Source organism: Acomys russatus, chromosome 2 (genome assembly GCF_903995435.1).
Source record: "Acomys russatus chromosome 2, mAcoRus1.1, whole genome shotgun sequence".
In the NCBI taxonomy this organism is placed as follows: Eukaryota; Metazoa; Chordata; class Mammalia; order Rodentia; family Muridae; genus Acomys; species Acomys russatus.
In genome coordinates, this window is record NC_067138.1 from 59,181,874 (window position 1) to 59,201,319 (window position 19,446).

The 19,446-nt window shown below is 40.9% G+C and overlaps 1 protein-coding gene across 1 annotated transcript in view; it reads left to right on the forward strand.

The window, feature by feature from the left end:
• The window catches only part of Invs (inversin), a 160,494-nt gene that overhangs the window by 91,635 nt on the left and 49,413 nt on the right, over positions 1-19,446 (forward strand). Inside the window, exons 4-5 of the mRNA XM_051161901.1 lie at positions 10,988-11,161; positions 14,122-14,289. Coding sequence (XP_051017858.1) covers positions 10,988-11,161; positions 14,122-14,289 — 342 coding nt within the window. The remainder of the gene's footprint in view (positions 1-10,987; positions 11,162-14,121; positions 14,290-19,446) is intronic.

Sequence of the window (19,446 nt, forward strand, 5' to 3'; positions counted from 1 at the left end):
CCTCTTTAGACACATCTTTACCTTCTTCTTCTCTACTCCATGCAACAATAATTTTGAGTTGTAAGAAGGGTCTCATTTAATTTTGCCCCATATGCAAGCTAATAATTTGGCCTTTTCTATTGCATGGATGCTTAAAATAAGCATTAGACTCCAGAGCATAGACAGAGGAGTTCACTATTCACAACACAGTAGAAAACCTGAGCTTCCATATGTTTTCAGTGGTTTCCTTTGCCCCTAAGAAACCCAGGAGGGTTGGAGAGCTGTGCACACTGAGCTTCCATCACAGCTGCACAGCACTGAGATTTAGGAGGCCTCCAGTTATTTTAACCAGTGTGAGGCATGACCTCATCTCCATCTTCTTGTGGCAAACACAACCCTAGGAAGTTGCCTAAGTAAAGAGTGGTCAACACTCCTGTTTGCCAGTGTCCTGGACTAAATCAGCTATGAATAGGACCATAGGAGGCAGCAAGTCTTACTTTAGACATTCAGAATATAATGTCCAAGGCCAGGTTATACTCTGTTGTGACCCACACAGAGGAACTACATGGAGACCTTCAGCATCACAGGCTCGAAACCCAGTGAGGGAGTCAGCCCTGGTCTACATACAGACATGTAAGAGGTACAAGTCAGCACCACAGGCAATTGCAGCTTCATTTGTCACATATGACATACCCTAAGGCTTCTCATGCTCATATGCTATCAGGGGAGCATATGCATATGTGTTTGGAGGATTAAAATAAGGCCATGGCCATTCCTGTGCCCCTATGCATGTAAATGGACCCATGTTGCTTGGTGTTGGTGAGTACCTCCCACTGATGGCATCAACCATAGCAGAACTACAAGCATTGAAACAACTGTTTCTTTGTATATGGATGGAGGTGGCAAAGTCTCCAGTAGGTCAATCTAGCCTTTACTTTTATGTGATTCTTGTGCAAGCCATCTTCATTTTGTTAAAATCCAGTAGTAGATCCAGGAGATCGAGTACTTTTGCCTTCCTGTCCCTGCATTTTACAAGCAAGGTCTGACATCCCTTCCCATGTCTTGAAGTTGTCTTCCCTCTCCAGTCACAAAACTAGCGAGTCCCATCTTTTTCTAAAATGTTGCACTTATAAATTTAAGTGCCACAGAAAAGCCAACTCCTGCAAGTTATCCCTTGACTGGCACCCCTGTGCTATGGCAGGTCAGAAGACATCTTGAAAGAGTTGGTTTTTCTTTTCCCATGATGTGGGCTCCAAGTATTGCACTCAGGTTATCAGGCTTGAAAGCAAGTGCTTTTAACCACTGATCCTCTCACAGCACATGTGTCCCATCATAACATACATACCCTCACCTCCTCCCTAATCACATGTACCTTCCATTTGGAAGGACTGTGCATATGGAACAAATTTACAGAGACAATTTAGGCTATTTTTGAAGGATCAGTGTGCAAGATACTAAATTCTGTGGTCATCATGGATTTTTGTTTTTTAATCTAGATCCATATCACTTGAGCAAATTAATCCAGATTAGTAAACCAGAATACATTTGAATCTCTAATCCCCCTTTTGGCCGAGGTTCCACCAAAGGATTTGTCAATCAAAGCCAGCCTGAAATGGCTTTTAGTTTAAAAAAAAAAAATCATCTTAGTGGGTAATGGACAAGATAGAATAAAGTTTTTTTAAATAGGCATATATAATCTCCAACCACATTTGTTTTTTATCACCTCCCACAAGAAAGGAGCTCCCTAGGAGAGGGCACACTCTGTAGTCAACCTGCCTTGTTTGGATTATAGGACAGAAGCAAGCAAGAGATAAATCTAGAAGTATTTTTAATTGATTTCCAAGTGTCACAGCTCTCAATAATCCCAGATAGCTGAAGATGGTGGGGAAAAGAAAGTGTCAATCAAATGCCCCTTAACTAGTGGTACATTTTTGGATGACCTTCCTGAAAATGGTCCACCATGGTCAGACCACAGATGGTCTCAAAACTCAAAAACATGCAACACTTTAGAATTAAGGACTTCTGGTTGGAGTAGAACAAGTTACTGGGACAGCAACATTGTGACCTGAGATATGTCTACAGTCGTAAGATGGAAGATGGGTCCAAAGGGCAGATTTTAGAAGTCCTTGCCAAGAATAAGTAGACTTGGCCTTCTGTACTGTAAGAGAAACAGGCCAACTTGAAAAGAGACAAACACAAGTCCCATATACACCACAGCAAAAACGTACGTTTTACATTGTGCAATTTGATAAGAGATAGACACAAGTCCCATATATACAGTGATATCTTCTACATCAGAAACATAGAGCTGACTTTGTGTCCAGTCTACAGTGATGGATTCATCCCCATATCTAGAGCAGTGAAAGATCCAAATGGAAGAAAACTAATAACCTGAGTAATCTAAACTTGTTCAACAGGTAGATAGATTCCGGTTGTTCTTATCAGAGAACAGGCCCTTACTGTACACATCAACACAGACAGTACACACTATCTGATTGGCAGCCACAGCTTGTTCCCATGGTTTACAGCACCAGAGAGGAGTGTATTTATTCTACCATCTATAGTCTTCCTCTTGGCAGGGCCCTTTCCTTGTTTTTCAACCAAACTATATCAGCATTTAAAACTCTTTTATTGCCTTGTCGGTTCTGGGATTTATTTTTACCCTTCTTACAAGGTAGCATGTTCGTGATGGGCACTGTCAGAAGACACTCCCATTAGAAATAAAACACGTTTCTGCTGATGCTTGTTTGAATTGCTTTCCCTTGTCCCTGATGGACAGTGCAGATGGCACAAGTGTACAGCATATACAGTGGAGTTTGCGTGACATCTAAGGAACATTTTACTTTGAGACTCTGCAACTTTTAGTGAGCAACAAGAAGTGTGATATTGCCTCATTTCTTAAGCTCAACTCTGAGGAGTGATCCCAGTAAACCAGAGCCAAATCTTTACAGCTGATCCCACACAACACCCAAGACCAGGGCATATGCCCTCTCCCAACATGACGGTGGTACTTCAGAGCTCATTTTCCTCTGCAACCATTATAGAAAAGTTTCACTGATTATTGAAAATTGTGACCTATATACTTCCTAGAGATAGTATTTCTTTAAAAAATGTAATATGGCAAATGCCTTGAATGTTTATAAATATGTAATTATATAGATATCATTACAATTAATAAAAAATGTTCTTATTATTTCCATTTCAATATAAAATACTATATTTTTACCTAATGTTGTTAGCATTTAGAATGAAATGTGACAGAATGCCTTCTCTACATTTATATTTGCTATTATAAATATAGTTATAATATTTCCAAGACAAAATTATATGCAAACCTATAAATGGACCAAAATATGATGAACATTTGTGTATGTCGGTGAACAACTGTTTTCTCCTCAAGTTCGGTGGTGAATAGGAGTGCTGGAACCATGCAGAGAGAAGAAAATTCAGAGGTCAGTGGGAGGTGATGTACAGGTCCCAAAGTATGTTTTTGGCAAAACATCTGCCTCTTCAGTGTCTCTAAGTGTGACCAAGTCAAAGGCATTGAATCTGCATTGCTTCAACTGAGGAGAAGGCGAATGGCCTAGGTCCTCGGTGGCCTGAGAATGTGGTAGCCTCATAGAAGGATGTGCGAATGAGGGTCCCAGTGTTGTGAGTAGTTAGTGATGAAAATATTTACTGTGACCAGACAGAAGTGGTAAAGAATATGATTTTCGCCATATCTTTTTTTCTACTGAGTGATTGAAAGGCTTTTGCCTTTTTATTGAAGTAAAGAATACCCTTAGAGGTCTAGAGCATGCTAAAATTGGACAACTGTCAAGAGCAAGGCCAACCTCAGGGCCAGAAAGCTGCCTGTTAGCTGACTGTCACTATGGTATCCTAATGACATAAGAGACAAGACTCCAAGAGTTGATGGATTCCTAGACTAGACTAGGGGCTTGTGGGAGCCAGCCAAAGGGTGAGGATAGGAAAGCCTACGAAAGACAGTAACAAAGAAGCTTCAAATCTGCATGGAAGCTAGGAACTGTTCATGGATTACATGCCTGAAATCCTAGCACTTGAGAGGCTGAGACAACAGAATAAACACATATGTGAGGCCATCCTGTTCTATGTAATAAGTGTCAGGCCAACCAAGACTAAATAACAAAGATTGTCTCAATAGTAATAGCAATAATCTACTTGTAAACAAAATACCAAAACATATGAAGAAACTGAATGTTGAAGAAAAGTTAATACCATCTGCTTCACAACTGAAGGCAAGGACTATTCCTCAGCCCAATAGTTGCCAGTAGTTCAGTAGGAAAGAGCGGGGCCAGGAGCTACTTCCTGATCCATGATTAGCTGTTGGCAGGCCCTTTGCAGCCTACCACAGCTGCTGTGAGATTGTTCGCAGTAACTGGATCTTGCCTGAAAATAGCATCTCCTAGTCTTTCCTGTCTTCTGGCACTTAAATGTTTTGTGCTCTCTCTGCAGTATTCTCTGGGCCTTAGACTGTACAGATGCCCTGTTTATGGCTAAGTGTTCAACCATCATTTATTTTAAACATCTTGAACTTTCTTGAGTGTCGGCATTCATCGTAGTTCACTGCAAAGAAGCGCTTCTGTGATTAAGGGTGAGAGTACTGTTTGCCTATAGGCACACACATTAATATTTAGGCTTCAGTTTGGCACCGTGATAGTTCCAAAGCAGGGGTCACTCAGATGATCCTGGGTAAAAGCATTGGGTCCCAAAACAAAACAAAAAGGTATGAATGTGGGTAGGAGATCTGTGAGGAAGAATGAGGACTGGCAGAGAGATAAAAGAGAGGAAAAAGAGTAAACCGGTTGTACTAAATACATGTATGAAATTATCAAAGAACAAATTGAATCAATAAAAAGGAATAAATAAAAAATAAAGGACAAGGGGAGCTAATACCATTCTGAATATTAGCTCATTCCTAGTGAAAGAGCCTAAGGAAAGCATAAAGATTAGTACCCAGAGTGTGCAAAAATATTCCAGTAAGAAAGACAAATAGCTGAGTTTCCAAATTAGTGAACAACACAGAAAGGCCGTCCATAAAGAAGAAACAAATAGACAAAAAAATACTCCACCTCAGCTAGGGAAGTGAAAATTAAATTTATGACAAAAATAGAACTGCATACCAATTAGATTGACCAAAGTGAACACCAAATGGACAGAGTTTAGAGAAGCAAGACTTCTCAGGTTTCTGTTGGGAATGAGAATTGGAACTGCTCTTTGAGAGAGCCCAGAAATTCTTGTACACTTACTAGGAGATATGTACAAAACAATTCATTATAGCGCTGATTGTGAAAAGTGAGAAATGTGCTAAATATTCTTCTAGATGGAATAAATATACATTCCTATAGCAAAAGGCTTCTCTACTGAAGACACACGAACCAGATTATGGTGGTTTGAATGAAAATGCCCCCATAGACCCACAGGCATTATTAGAGTAGGTGTGGCTTTGTTGGAGGAAGAGTGTCACTGGGGGATGGGCTTTAAGTTTTCAGATGCTCAAGCCAGGCCCAGTGTCGCTCTTTCTGCCTGCTGCCTGCTGATTCAGATGTAGAACTCTCAGCTACCTCACCAGAGCCATGCCTGCCTGTGTGCCACCATGCTTCCCGCCATAATGATGATGGGCTTATTAACCTCTCAACTGTAAGCCAGACACAGCAGAATGCTTCCTTAAAGGAGCTGTATGGTCAGGGCGCCTCTTCACAGCAATAGAAACTCCGACCAACATAGTGAGCAACCTGGAGAAGCCTTTAAATGCTTTGAGTCAGAAATGGCCAGTGACTCAAATAGAACCATTTCTATAAAGAGAGCACCTTCTAGTTTGTGAATATACATGTTTGTATGAAACAAAATATAAAAATTTTATTGAATCACAAAACACACAAGTCACTGTGGCAGTCACCCTATGCAAAATTCAAGTCTAAATGGATCAAAGGCCTCGACATAAAACCACATACACCAAATCTAATGGAAGAGAAAGTGAGGAATAGCCTTGAACTCATTGGCACAAGTGACAACTTCCTTAACAAAACACCAATAGCTCAGGCACTAAAATCAACAGTTAATAAATGGGACCTCATGAAACTGAAAAGCTTCTGAAAGGCAAAGTACACTGTCAATAGGACAAAACAACAGCCTATAGAATGGGAAAAGATCTCCACCAACTCTACATCTGATAGAGGACTAATATCCAAATTATATAAAGAACTCAAGTGCCGAGCTGATGCACACCTATAGTCCCAGCACTCAGGGAGGCAGAGGCAGGTGGCTCTCTGTAAGTTCGAGACCAGCCTGGTCTACAAAGCAAGTGCAGAACAGCTAAGGCTACACAGAGAAACCCTGTCTTGAAGAAAAAAGAAAAGAAAGGAAGAAGGGAGGGAGAGAGGAAGGAAAGAAAGAGAAAAATAAAAATAAAATTCAAGAAATTAGAAAACAGCAAACCCAATTAAAAAGTGGGGGTTCAGTGCTAAATAGAGAATTCTCAACAGAATGGCCAAGCAACACTTAAAGAAATGTTCAGTGTCCTTAGTCATCAGGGAAATGCACATCAAAACAACTCTGAGATTCCTTCTTACACCTATTAGAATGGCTAAGATAAAAAACCCAAACAGCAGCACATGCTGGCGAGGATGTGGAGCAAGGGGAACACTCCTGCATTGCTGGTGGGAGTGCAAACGTGTACAATCACTATGGAAATCAATCTGGATGTTTCTCAGAAAATTGGCAATACTTCTACCTTAAGACACCGTTATACCACTCCTGAGCATATACCCAGAAGATGCTCCACCATACCACAAGGACACTTGATCACCTTTGATCATGGAACCTTCATTTTGTAATAGCCAGAATCTGGGAACAACTTGGATGTCCCCCAATTAAAGAATGGATAAAGAAAATGTGGTATGTTTACACAATGGAATACTACTCAGCTATTAAAAACAAAGACATTGAACCAGGTGTTGTGGTGCATGCCTGTAATCCCAGCACTCGGGGAGGCAGAGGCCAGTGCATCTCTGGAGTGTAAGGCCCATCTTGAGTTTTTCAGGAAAATGGATAGAACTAGGAAAAAATCATCCTGAGAGAGGGAACCCAAACCCCAAAAGACATGCATGGTATGAACTCACTTATAAGTGGATATTTCGCTATAAAGTACAGAATAACCATGCTACAATTCACAGACCCAAAAAAGCCAAGTTACAAGGAGGGCTCACAGGAGTATTCTTGAATCTCACTCAGAAAGGGAAATAGAGGCATGGAATTGGGTATGAGAGGGGATGGGGAGGGGACCAGGGATGAGTACCAGGAATAGGGAGAGATGGGGAGAGAGGGCCTGGGGAGAGAATGGAAATCAGTCATGGGGAGCAAAGTCTGGGATAGGGGGGGGCCCAAGGAAGTCTGTGAGGCTCACCCTAGCTGAGACTCCTAGCAGTAGGGAATATGGAGCCTGATGTGGCCACCTTCTATAGCCAGGAAGGACTTTGAGTGGAGGGCTAAAGACAGCACCTCACCCACAAAACCTTGGACCCAAAAGTTTTCCTGCCTATAAGATGTACTGGGACAAAGATGAAGGAAATCGCTAACCAAAGACTGGCCCTACTTGAGACACATCCCATGGGAGAGAACCAATCCCTGTCACTCTTAATGTTCCTCTGCTATGCTTATAGACAGGAGCCTAGCATAACTGTCCTCTGAGAAGCTTCACCCAATCTCTCAGATGGAAACAGATGCAGAGACCCACAGCCAAACATTAGACAGAGCTCAAGGAGTCCTATGGAAGAGTTGTGGCAATGATTAAGGGGACTGGAGAGGCCAAAGACTCCACAAGAAGACCTGCATAGGCAACTAACCTCAGCCCCTGGGGGCTCACAGAGACTGAACCACCAACCAAAGAGCATGCATGAACTGCTCCTAGGCCCCCTGCTCCTATATAGCAGATGTGCAGCTTGGTGTTCATGTGGGTCCCCCAACAACTGGAGTAGGGACTCTCTCTCACTCGGATGCCTCCCTTTGGATCCCATTCCCTTTGTCTAGCCTCAATGGGAAAGGGTGTGCCTAGTCTATAGGGACTTAATGTGCCAGGGCAAATTGATACCCATGGAGGACTCTCCCCTTCTCTGAGGAGGAGGAGAGAGGAGAATGGGGGTAAGAGGTGTGTAAGGGTGAATGGGAGGAGAGGAATAGGGGCTGCAATCAGGTGTAAAGTGAATAAATAAATAATTTTTAAGGGAGTTGAACACACAAAAATAGCATTATCTGTAATTGTAATGTTTGATTCTTATTATGCATGGGGGTATATGTAAATGTGTGTATACATGTATGTGTGTATGTGTGTATGTATATGCATATATATACGTTGTATTTATGCATAGATAGTACACAGTTGAATGTGCCCATGTGTGCACATGCATGCAGAGGCCAGAGATCAATATCAGGTGTCTTCTTCAATCACTTTCCACCAAAGTTTTTGAGACAGAGTCTCTCATTAAACCAGGAGCTCACTTGGTTCAGTCATCTTGATGGCCAGCCAGTAAGCGCCAAGGATCCTCCTGTCTCTACCTCCCCAGTACTGAGATTATAGACGCATGCTCCATATTCAGCTTTTTCTGTGGGTACTGGCGATCAAACTCAGTTTCTCATACTTGCAGGGCACTTTATCAACTGAGTCATCCTCCAAATCCGTGTTATCTTTTATTATCTTAAAATAAACTTTTAAATGCAAAATATCAAAGTAATTTACTCAAACTCTTCATATCATTATTATTCAGCTTAAACAACTGTATGCATGCTTCCAAAACAGTAGTTTTCACACACACACCCCAAAATACTTGAGTACATGTACACAAGTTCATACACACACACACTACATACACACATTAAAAAATTTAAAGAAATTGATTTTCCTCTTCTCTGTTGGGAATTAAACCCTGGTTCTTTTGTGTGTAGTCTACTGCTGAGCCACATGCTCAACCCTTCTTCTCATTTTAGTTCTGAAAAGTCTGTGTCGCTTCTGTTTATCTGCAGAGATTGTGTCTGCAAATAATTGGCATTTAATAAATTCTTGCATATGAGACCCAGGAGGTTGACATTGGCCATCTGAATTGTCTGGCCCTAGCTGTCATACATAATACCTGATGGGTCTCCATCTTCCGGACCTGGAGAAGTTTGTCTGTCAGCACAGCTGTCTGTTTGCCCTGAGTTGTAGGCAGCGGGTAGAGCACAGGCGTGTTCCTCAGTGTAAGAAAAACACAAAGAGGCCATTACCTCCCTCACTCCAACTACCTTCGCTCTTGGTTCACCTCTTAACTGCTAGCTGCACTGTAAGTAATGAGGGTGACGCCTTTCTACCTGCCACCCTGTACCACCAGCTGGTCTCTCCATCGCCTTTGTCTCGCCAGCCAGGCTAGTCTTGGTGAGATCCAGGTTTGATGAGAAACCCCGTCTCTGGAAAACCATCCTAGTACACATTTGCTAGGCACTGCTTAGTGTACTGTTTCAAGTAATTTTCAAGTATCATCTGCCTCATTTTACGTGTGTAATAATTCTAGACATTCTTGTTGCCTCTGTCTTACACATGAGATGCAAAAGGGTACTTTAACATGTAGACAACTTTCCACCATACTTTAGTGTAGCACAAAAATGAAATTTATGGAAAAAAATGAAATGATGTCAAAAGCTCTGTCTTAATTACCTGCTTCATAATAAGGCTTAACAAATGTTTGTTGAATGAATAAAGGAGTAGCTGTTACTGGTATATACCATGTGAGTAGTGACGCCAGGCACCTTGTCTGTACCTAGTGGTCACCTCTGCCAACTGTGTGACTTTTCTTCTTTCTATTTTGTGATTCCATAACCAAAATGACTGTCTGATTGAATATCTCTGAAAGGTCATAATGAATTATTCTGTAATATTTAAAATGTTATACTCAAAAAGGTCAAATCTTATTTTTTGGTATGAGTGTCATACAGATTTTTTTCTAACCAAGCACTTTTTTATTCCTTCAAAGGAAAGATAATAGGAAATTTAGAGCAGGGCGCCCTCTTGAGGAAATTTGTAACAGGGCGCCCTCTTGAGGAAGCTTAGAGCAGGGCGCCCTCTTGAGGAAATTATGTTTTCCTTCTCAGAGCTGACACTAAAATTGAAAGTCTTGTGTGCTGTTAAAAAAGCTAGAGTCAATGAAGCTTTAAAAAGCAAGAAGAGCCAGCTATAGGTTATTTGAGAATTAAGACTCTCCGTTACTCTGATCTCACATAGAAACTGTAAATAAGAATATTTAAGTGAAAACAACACAGGAGCCATTTCGCTTCCTCATGTTCTGTCTCTCATATAATCCACTTACATTTATCAAGCACTTAGTTTGTACTGGGTGTTATACTGGGTACAGTAGCCAATGAAACACAGCCTTGCCTTCTTAAACTTAGAGTTTGTGAGGAAGATGACAGTGAAAAGAATCATATAAAGAGTACATGTTATAGTGATCTAATGTATCCTGTTAGGACAACCAATCAATACCCTACATAGTAATGCTACAAGATAGTAACTTGAAAAATACGCACAAACCATAAAATGTGCAAACTTAATCCCAAAATTTGCCTTTGGGTAATTTACTTCTGTGATAAATTAAAGAAGAAAACCTGAGTACAAAATGGTGTATGTTGAAGCATTTTCCATCATAGATATTTATAATTTAGTGCTTTTGTGTCTACATGTCCAGGAACAATAGACTTACATTCTAGACAGCTAGCAACAGTAGTCTGGCTAAGTAAAACATGTTATATCACCCAATAAATGTTGGCCAGTCACCATGTAAGGCACGTGTGTGTTCAATGGTGATCAAGAAAAGCAGGAAAACAATACGGTCTTAGTGTAGTTATGTTGTAGTTTTCCTTTTATTAACTTTTCTGCATTGTATACGCTATGAAGGTCTGTGAAAACATTTATGAGCTAAATGGCCACGAAATAAATTCTCCTTGTCTTCTCCCTCGTTTCATCTAGGGAAACTATCGCTTTATGAAGCTCTTGCTTACACGCAGAGCAAACTGGATGCAGAAGGATCTAGAAGAGATGACGCCTTTGCACCTGAGCACCCGGCACAGGAGCCCCAAGTGTCTAGCTCTTCTGCTGAAGTTTATGGCCCCTGGGGAGGTGGACACACAGGACAAAAACAAGGTAATGGACAGTCAGGGTCAAACACAAATGAAAAAAGAAAGGGAGACGCTTCACTTTGTGGTGTGAAGCCTCAGAAAGAAGGTGTGCATTGCTTCCGTCCCTGTGGGAGGGCAACACCACATACCAGACATCCCAGCGAGCATTTCCTAAAAGTCTGCCATACCCTGCCAAGCACCGTGTGGTCTTGGTATCATCTCCTTCGCTGGGTGTGGCATCTGACCGTCAAGAGGAATAAAGTTTGCTCAAGACCCAAGTGGCAAAACAAGGAATCAAACTCAGGCCTGCTTAACTGTAAAAGCCAACATTTGTCAGAGACTTGTGACAGTCCCTGTAGGCACCTGGACTCGTGATGACTGTCTGCCTGGTGCAGTGCCCTAAGTATGTGGGCAGCTGGACTCATGGTGGCTGTCTGCTCATGCAATGCCCTAAGCATGTGGGCACTTGGACCCACAGTAGCCATCTGCCCATGCAGTGCTTTAAGCAGGCAATGCCTGTAATGGCTGGGCTGTCAGCAGCAGCCTTCTTGGACCTTATCCAAAGGCCACCACTTACTCATTCTGTGTTCTTGGGGAAATTACTTAGCTCACTTATATCATAATTTTAGAATAAGTGAAAAAGATAACTGAAGGTAAAGTGAGGTAATGCACAGTCCTTAACACAGTTCCTCATGCAGGATACACTCCCCATACAAGTTAACCATTAAGACACTTCTCAATTGCATTTCAGTTCTGATACCTGCCCTCTCATGTCTTGCTAGAATTTTTTTAACCTTCCTTTGGGAGGATGAGACAGGGTCTCTCTGTGTAGCCCTGGCTGTCCTGGACTTGCTTTATAGACCATGCTGGCCTCAAACTCACAGAGATCCACCTGCCTCTGCCTCCCCAAGTGCTGGGATTACAGGCGTGTATCACCACCCCAAACAACCTTCCTTGCCCTTAAATTTTAACAGGTTGCTCACACTGCTCATGCTTGTGCTGATCTATCTTTACAGGAAAAAAAAAAGTGAGCATTTGTTAGAAATAAGCAGGAATCCTTTTCTTTCCTCTGCAGGTAGGCCATAGTCTTCTTAGCACCAATGATCTTGTGTAGTTAGAATCCTTACACTTACTGCTCCTGGTTTTTAAAGATTTCCTAAATTGGGGGTGGGGGTAGGGTGTGCACATCTGTGGGCCTGCATGAGTTTACATGCACCGTGTGATTGCAGATGCCAGTGGAGGCAGGTCAGTGTGACCCACCTGGTGTGGGTTCTGGGAACTCCATCCCTGTCCTCTGCAAGGGGAGGAGGAATTCCTAACTGCTGAGCCATCTCTCCAGATCTTCTCTGCTTTATTGTGGTGATGGTGGTGGTGGTTTGTTTTGTTTTAACTCTCATACTGTTCTCCATGTATTTATCAATTTTTCTTTAGTAGTCATAGTTGGAAGATCAACTTTTACTTTGCAAACATGCCTTAATATTTTCTTATTCAGAGCATCTGAGTGCTGGCATTTCACTAAGTGATCGGTTTTATCTTAAGTATATTGTACCATAGCAAAAAATAGACAGAAAAATTAAAAAGGAAGGTATAGAAAATATAAGTAGAAACCATTTACTCTTGGGTTAAGGGCTCATATTATAAAAATATAACCTGAATAATTGTAACCTAGGAAAAGGAAGCAATTACAGGTACTGTCTGTGTTTATTAAAAGGGTGGTTATAATCAAGTAATGATTGCCACTAAGTAGTGACTTTTCTGTGATCTTCAGCCATCACTAAAAATAACAATGGGTTGAGGCTAGAGAGATGACACAGCAGTTAGGAGCAGTCAGTGCTCTTGCAGAGGCTCAGTGTTCTTCTGTCCCGAGCACACACACCAGGCAGCTCACAGCAGCCTGTAACTCAAGCCCCAAGGGATCCTGTACTTTCCTCTGGCCTCATGGAGTTCGCCTAGCACGCAAAGGAAACAAAAACAAAGTGAATCTTTTAGAAAATAGTACATTAATAATGCCTTCATAATATAATAAATGCCTATAAGTGCACTTCAGATGAACACGTGGATGTTAGTTTTTCAGCTTTAGGACAGATAAGCTTGGTTCCTGCTCAGTAAATCATCCAGTGCTAGCCTGAGTTGCAGAGTGACAGTAAGGGTCTAATGTGTATCTGTGCATCTCCTGTTTGCCCCTGTGGTGACTCTCCACAAGAGGCAGTGGAAAAAGTGGTTTTCAAGCAACTTTATTGTATTAGAATTACCACTTTAAACTTTCATCTCAAATAAAGGAAATGCAGGTGTAGTTTTTAAAGTGTCTTTTCATCAGTACCTAGATTCAGCTATTAGTATGTAAAATTATTCTTAAATTTAAATTTAAATTTGATATGCTGAAGGACTCCAGATCTATAGGTTGCCTGTGGCATACTCACTTTCTGGTGAACATCAAATTTTAAATCTTTCTGTCGAATTCAAAGATTCTAATTCAAATCTTGGTGGTACCCAGCGGCATAGCATCAGGAGCATCAGTTACTTTGCTGCTGGTTATGTGTAAATCATCTTTCTTCTCCCTGCTACTCACAGCACTTGATGAAAGTGACTCGCGGTTGGGTGGTCAGACTCTGAGTCACACTGCTATGGCGTCTCAGTGCAGCTACACAAGCTGCCTTAACTGCTGCTACATGCAAATTAAGGAGTCTTTTTTTTTTTTTTTTAAGATTTTATTTATTTATTTTATGTATATCAGTACTCGACTTGCATGTACACCTGCATGCCAGAAGAGGATATCAGATCACATTATAGATGGTTGTGAGCCACCATGTGGTTGCTGGGAATTGAACTCAGGACCTCTGGAAGAGCAGACAGTGCTCTTAACCGCTGAGCCACCTCTCCAGTCCAAATTAAGGAGTCTTTATCTCCCAGAGAGTCTTAAGCCTTGCCTGTCACATAGCAGAGGAGTGGGATGCTGCGGCTTTTGAGCACCTCTCTACCTTGCAGCAAACAGCTCTGCACTGGAGTGCCTACTACAACAACCCCGAGCACGCGAAGCTGCTCGTCAAACACGACTCCAACATCGGGATTCCCGACGTGGAAGGCAAGATCCCACTCCACTGGGCGGCCAACCATAAAGACCCGAGCGCCGTGCACACAGTGAAGTGCATCTTGGTGAGTAGAATGCTGTGCCTTTTTTAGGAAAAAATAATAAATAGGTACAAAAAGCATATACGTGATAGACAGGCAGATTACGAAGAAAGAATATCAATGTGCGCTCGTCCCCCAAGAGACAGAGCATCGCAGTCACTCCACACTGTGGTTTTCTGTGGCCTACTTCTCCACCACAACCCCTTTCAGATTCATATTTCTCATTCCCTGCTTTGTTTTGTATTTGTTTCTAATCTTCCAATTTTCTTATTTTTGTGTATGAGTGTGTATGTATGTGGGGACGGGGGGTGGAGGAGGTGTTTATGTTTGTAATGTATGCATACCAGTATTCAGGTGTACACACCAATGGGTATCTGTACCAAGGCCACAGCAAGTCACTGGGGATCACTATGTTGCTCTCTGCTTTGAGACAGGGTCTCTCAGTGAACCTGAAGCTCACCGCTTCAGCTAAGCTGTCCAGCCAGCAAGCTCTTGGATCTAAGTGTCTCTCCAGCCCATAAATAAATCTTAAAAAAAAAAAAAAAGTTCAAAGTCTCTTTCAAGACTCATAGAAATCTCTTAACTGTCAACCCCTGTAAAATCAAATTTTAAAAACCAGATCATATACTTCCAAAATACAATGGCACATTGTCTCATGTCAAAGCGCGCTTTGGATCACCAACTCCTTTCAGCTTTGTTGACGGCCACACACTTCTCTATCGTCGACTAGTTCCACAAGTGACAAGCACTGTACTCACTGAGCCATCTCCTAGCCTCATGTCTCCCCCTTGAATCTCAAATTTTCCTCATAGTTCCTCTTTAGTTCCTGATCTGTAGTTCTTAGAACTTTCATTGTTTTATAGAAATATTCATGGTAAACCGTGGTTTTCTTTTTGTCTTATGACAGCATTTCATGTAGCCAAGGTTGGCACCAAACTTGTTATGTAGCTGAGGATTACCTTGAACTTCCCATCCTGCTGCCTCTCTTCCCAAGTGCTGGAAATACATCCCTGTCTCGTCAACACTTAGTTGCATGGTGCTGCTCATCGCACGTAAGACATTGTACACACTGGCAAGCCCTCTACCAAATGAGCCTCAGCACCAAGCTAAACTCTGTTTTAGATGTTAAGAGTGTCTTTTTAATTTTTCCCTTTCTTTTTAATTCAAATATAATTACATCATTCCTTCCTTTGCGTTCTTCCCTTCAAAGTTTTCCATGCCCCGCTGCCACTCCACCTAACTCCCGTTCTCTCAGGCCCATAGCCTTGTTGTAGTCTTGCACCTGAAAAGTAGTTTTCTGTGTGCCCAGCACTAGATTGTTATTGATCTCTTGTTTATGTTATACAGTTTTACAGATTTCTACTTTTGTGTTGTTGTTGTTGTTGTCGCTGCTGTTCTTGCAAGTCAAATCTGTTGCTGTCTTAATGGCCAGTCCTTTGTGAGGTGGTCTGCCTTGTCATTCAGGCTGTTTTTAATTCTCTAGGTTTAACATTCTATGTTCCTTTGCAATATGTCTTAAGTTTATTTTTATAAAACTGTGTTTGTTTCTCAGTTTTTCTCTTAACCTGCCTCTCACACAAATAATTGAGACTCTTCTATATTTGTTTAATAATAAGTTTCACAATATAAGAACTGAGTAGTTATTACTTTATTCTTAACCTTCTAAGCTAATTTGGCTTCCTCCCAGCTTATATCCCAGAGATACTTGCACCTTGTAGCTTTTCTGGTTCCATATCTGTCTCTCCTATCTCTCTCTCTCTCTCTCTCTCTCTCTCTCTCTCTCTCTCTCCCTCCCTCCCTCCCTCCCTCCCTCCCTCCCTCCCTCCCTCCCTCCCTCTCTCTCTCTCTCTCTCTCTCTCTCTCTCTCTCTCTCTCTCTCTCTCTTCTGGACCTTTCTGTGGCTCAATCCCCTGGCTGAATCCCCTACTTCCTCCTCTAAATCTTCACCTCTGGCTGGCAGGAAGTCTAGCCCTATTCTCTTTCCTGCTCAACAACTGGCTGTAAATTGCTTTATTGGCATATGAAGGGACAATCAGGAAGCATTGTTTACACAACATTGAGACAGGAGATTCTCAGAACAAGGACTGTAACCAGATATGGGGGAGGGGGGGAGTAACAGAAATTGGCATTTGAATTACACAATAACCTTATGCCTATATCTCCCCCATTTAATCTAATAAGAGACTCTTCCTCTTACAGTAACAAACTATATGCAATAATAACAGTTATAAAAATTATTAGGTAAGATTTACATTTTTATTTTTGGTACCATTAGTATTCTAATATCTATCCATTTCTATCATCCTAAACAATATAAGTTTAATTGTAAGACTATAACTGTTTAGTCTTCAACCTCATCAGAAACTTAAGGAGGACTATAAGGAGCTTCCAAAAGTATAGAAACGATAAGATATTTGGCTGCCTGGAAAGTCCCCCAAAATTCTTATATAATGTTTGATCATCATCTTCAGCCTTCTGGCTGAGAGTATTTAACAGACTTTTCTGTGAAGCATATATAGTGAAATACTTCTCTTTTTTGTCCTTCTAAAGAAGTCAACTCTCCTGCATCTTGTTTGTCTATTTTTGGACAGTATTCTGATTGTAATTGACAACAAGGACATTTTCTCACTCAGTGGCTTGCTTGCCGCCTATGAAGCCTTTGATACTCTTTGAAGTAGAATGGGGGTGCTGCCAGGAGTAGATCTGTCTCATTGTCAAAAAAAACCTTAAGTTAATAAAAATTGTTAAAGCCATGTTCTGTAGATCTCTGAGGTTTGTGAAGACCATCTATCTATCTTATCTAAATTTTGTTTCTAGTTATTCTTATCTGTCAATCTAGAAAACATATTTTTGTAATTAACTAAACTAGTATCTAACATGACTATGAGTTTGATTGTCTGTTAATATGCATTTCTTACTTATCCTAAATGGTTTGTAATATAGTAGCTTTCAAAATGACTAGAACTTAACATTGCACTTTACATAGGTACAATACCTTAGGACGCTGTAGCAAAATATAATCCTAAATCAGTATTAATATGCAAAGATCTATGCCAATGTAGTATTTTTGGCTTATTACTGTTCTTTGATCCAAAAGTGGATTCAATAATCTACCCTTTTACTTGTAATTCCTGTAGTCAACCCCTTTAAAACAATAACAAACATTCTACCACCCATAGGATGACCAAAAAACATCCGCCCCTTCTTCGGAACGAGGTGTAGTTTTCTTACATTGCTTTCTGCCGATTTGGGATATAGTTTTTCTTTTGGGGGGGGCCAAGAAAATTGGAATCGTGTCAAGTCTTAGTAAAGTTAGCTGTAACTTTTGCTATCTAGTCTCTGCATGCTGAGAAAGTTTAGAACTATTCCTAACTGGGATAGTCTGTGATGCTGGAAGATCCAGCTAGTCATTTTGAATTGTCTAAGATTCAGACTTTTGCAAAAACAGTTATTGAGGCTGTCTATGAGGTTAGATCATCTAGGATATTTGTCCTGTCTTTTTTGGTGTTTGGTTCTCTTGCTCTGAAAAATATTAACTTTCAAAGGTATTATATATGTGAGTATTAATATATGTATGAGCTGTGCACTGCACAATTCAATTAAAAATGATTTCTATAAAATAATTTTTATCTATGCCATTTAAAAGAATAGCACTGATAATCCCTGAGGATTTTGTAACCAAAGATTGATCGGCCATGCATAGCTGAAATCCTAGCTGGAGGCATTTTCATGTCTCAGTCAGTCTCAGAGCTGTTCCCGTGTGGAAGATCAGCAAATTATGTTACCTGTCCTATTTGATCTTCTTGATTTCTTTCCATCTGTCTGCAGCCAAGATCTTCAGGGGGTCTCCCCCTGTCAAATCTTGTTTACAACAATTTGGATGGAATACATAGCGTTTTCTTTCCTGTTAGACAAGAGCTTATTGTCCTCCCCAATGCAACATATTTCCTGTCTTCCATTTTAGAATTAAGACCTTTATATGCTGATCCAATTCAGCAGTCCCTTCTAAAATCCAGTGTGTCTTAGCAGGTGTGCTACTTGTACCATTTAAATTTTTAAATCAGCCAGGTGGTGTCACTGTGAGTTCAAGGCCAGCCTGGTCTACAAAGCCAGTCCAGGATTGTCAAGACTACACAGAGAAACCCTGTCTCAAAAAAACAAAAAACAAACAAACAATAAAATTTTAATTCAATAAATCATTATTTTGGGGAGATATAATATTCTCCTTCTGTTTTATGACCACCTTTTAAAATTGTTAGATCTTTTCATGGCTGTTTGACATATAGTATTATAAGTTATATCTGTGACAGATTTCATGTCATAATATCTGAAAATTGTTCTATTCCAATGGATATACATGCTAAAACACCACCAACCCCAATTTGCAAAGGCACCTCCAAGACAGTTACCATATGTAACAAATGTGTAACCTTAGAATCATGCTCTCCAGAATTTAAAAGATTGCTGTTTTTTAAGGATGTATTTATTTATTAAGTACACATGTTTTGCCCACATGTGTTCCTGCACACCAGAATAGTGCAGCAGATCTCATTAAAGATGCTTGTGAGCCACCATGGGGCTGCTGGGAATTGAACTCAGTACCTTTGAAGAGCAGCAGTGTTCTTAACCTTTAAGCCATCTCTCCATCCCCAGAATTTAAAGGAAAACCCCATTGGAATTCTGAATATGAACTGATGGCATGGTACCTGTACTTCAGTTCTCAAACTCTGCAAAATGGAGCACACAAGCCATTGTATGACTTTGTTCCAAGGCAACACCAAACAGGATCTGATTTTTACCTTAGCATATAGACCTTTATGCAGTAATTGAACCTTAACAAGGCACATACAGTATCCAGGCTGACCATGTTGGTCTGGCCCAGAGCCAGATCCTCTCTAGCCAGCATCTCAGTGGGCAGCCGTTCTTGAATTTCTTTCAAGCCTTGTGGATTTTCTTCATCTGGAACTATCCCTTTTGATGTTATTGTAAATTCCAGACTGGATTTCTCTGAACGTTCCCTATTTTGATTCAAAGATTCCTCCAACCTCTGTTCTATGGCCTTTAACTTGACATCTAATTTTTCAGTCTCCTTTTTTCTCCAGGTCTGTCAGTAAGATCTGATCTCTCCCAAAGAGGATATACAAAGCTATAAGCGGCAATGAAAAATTATCTGTATACTAA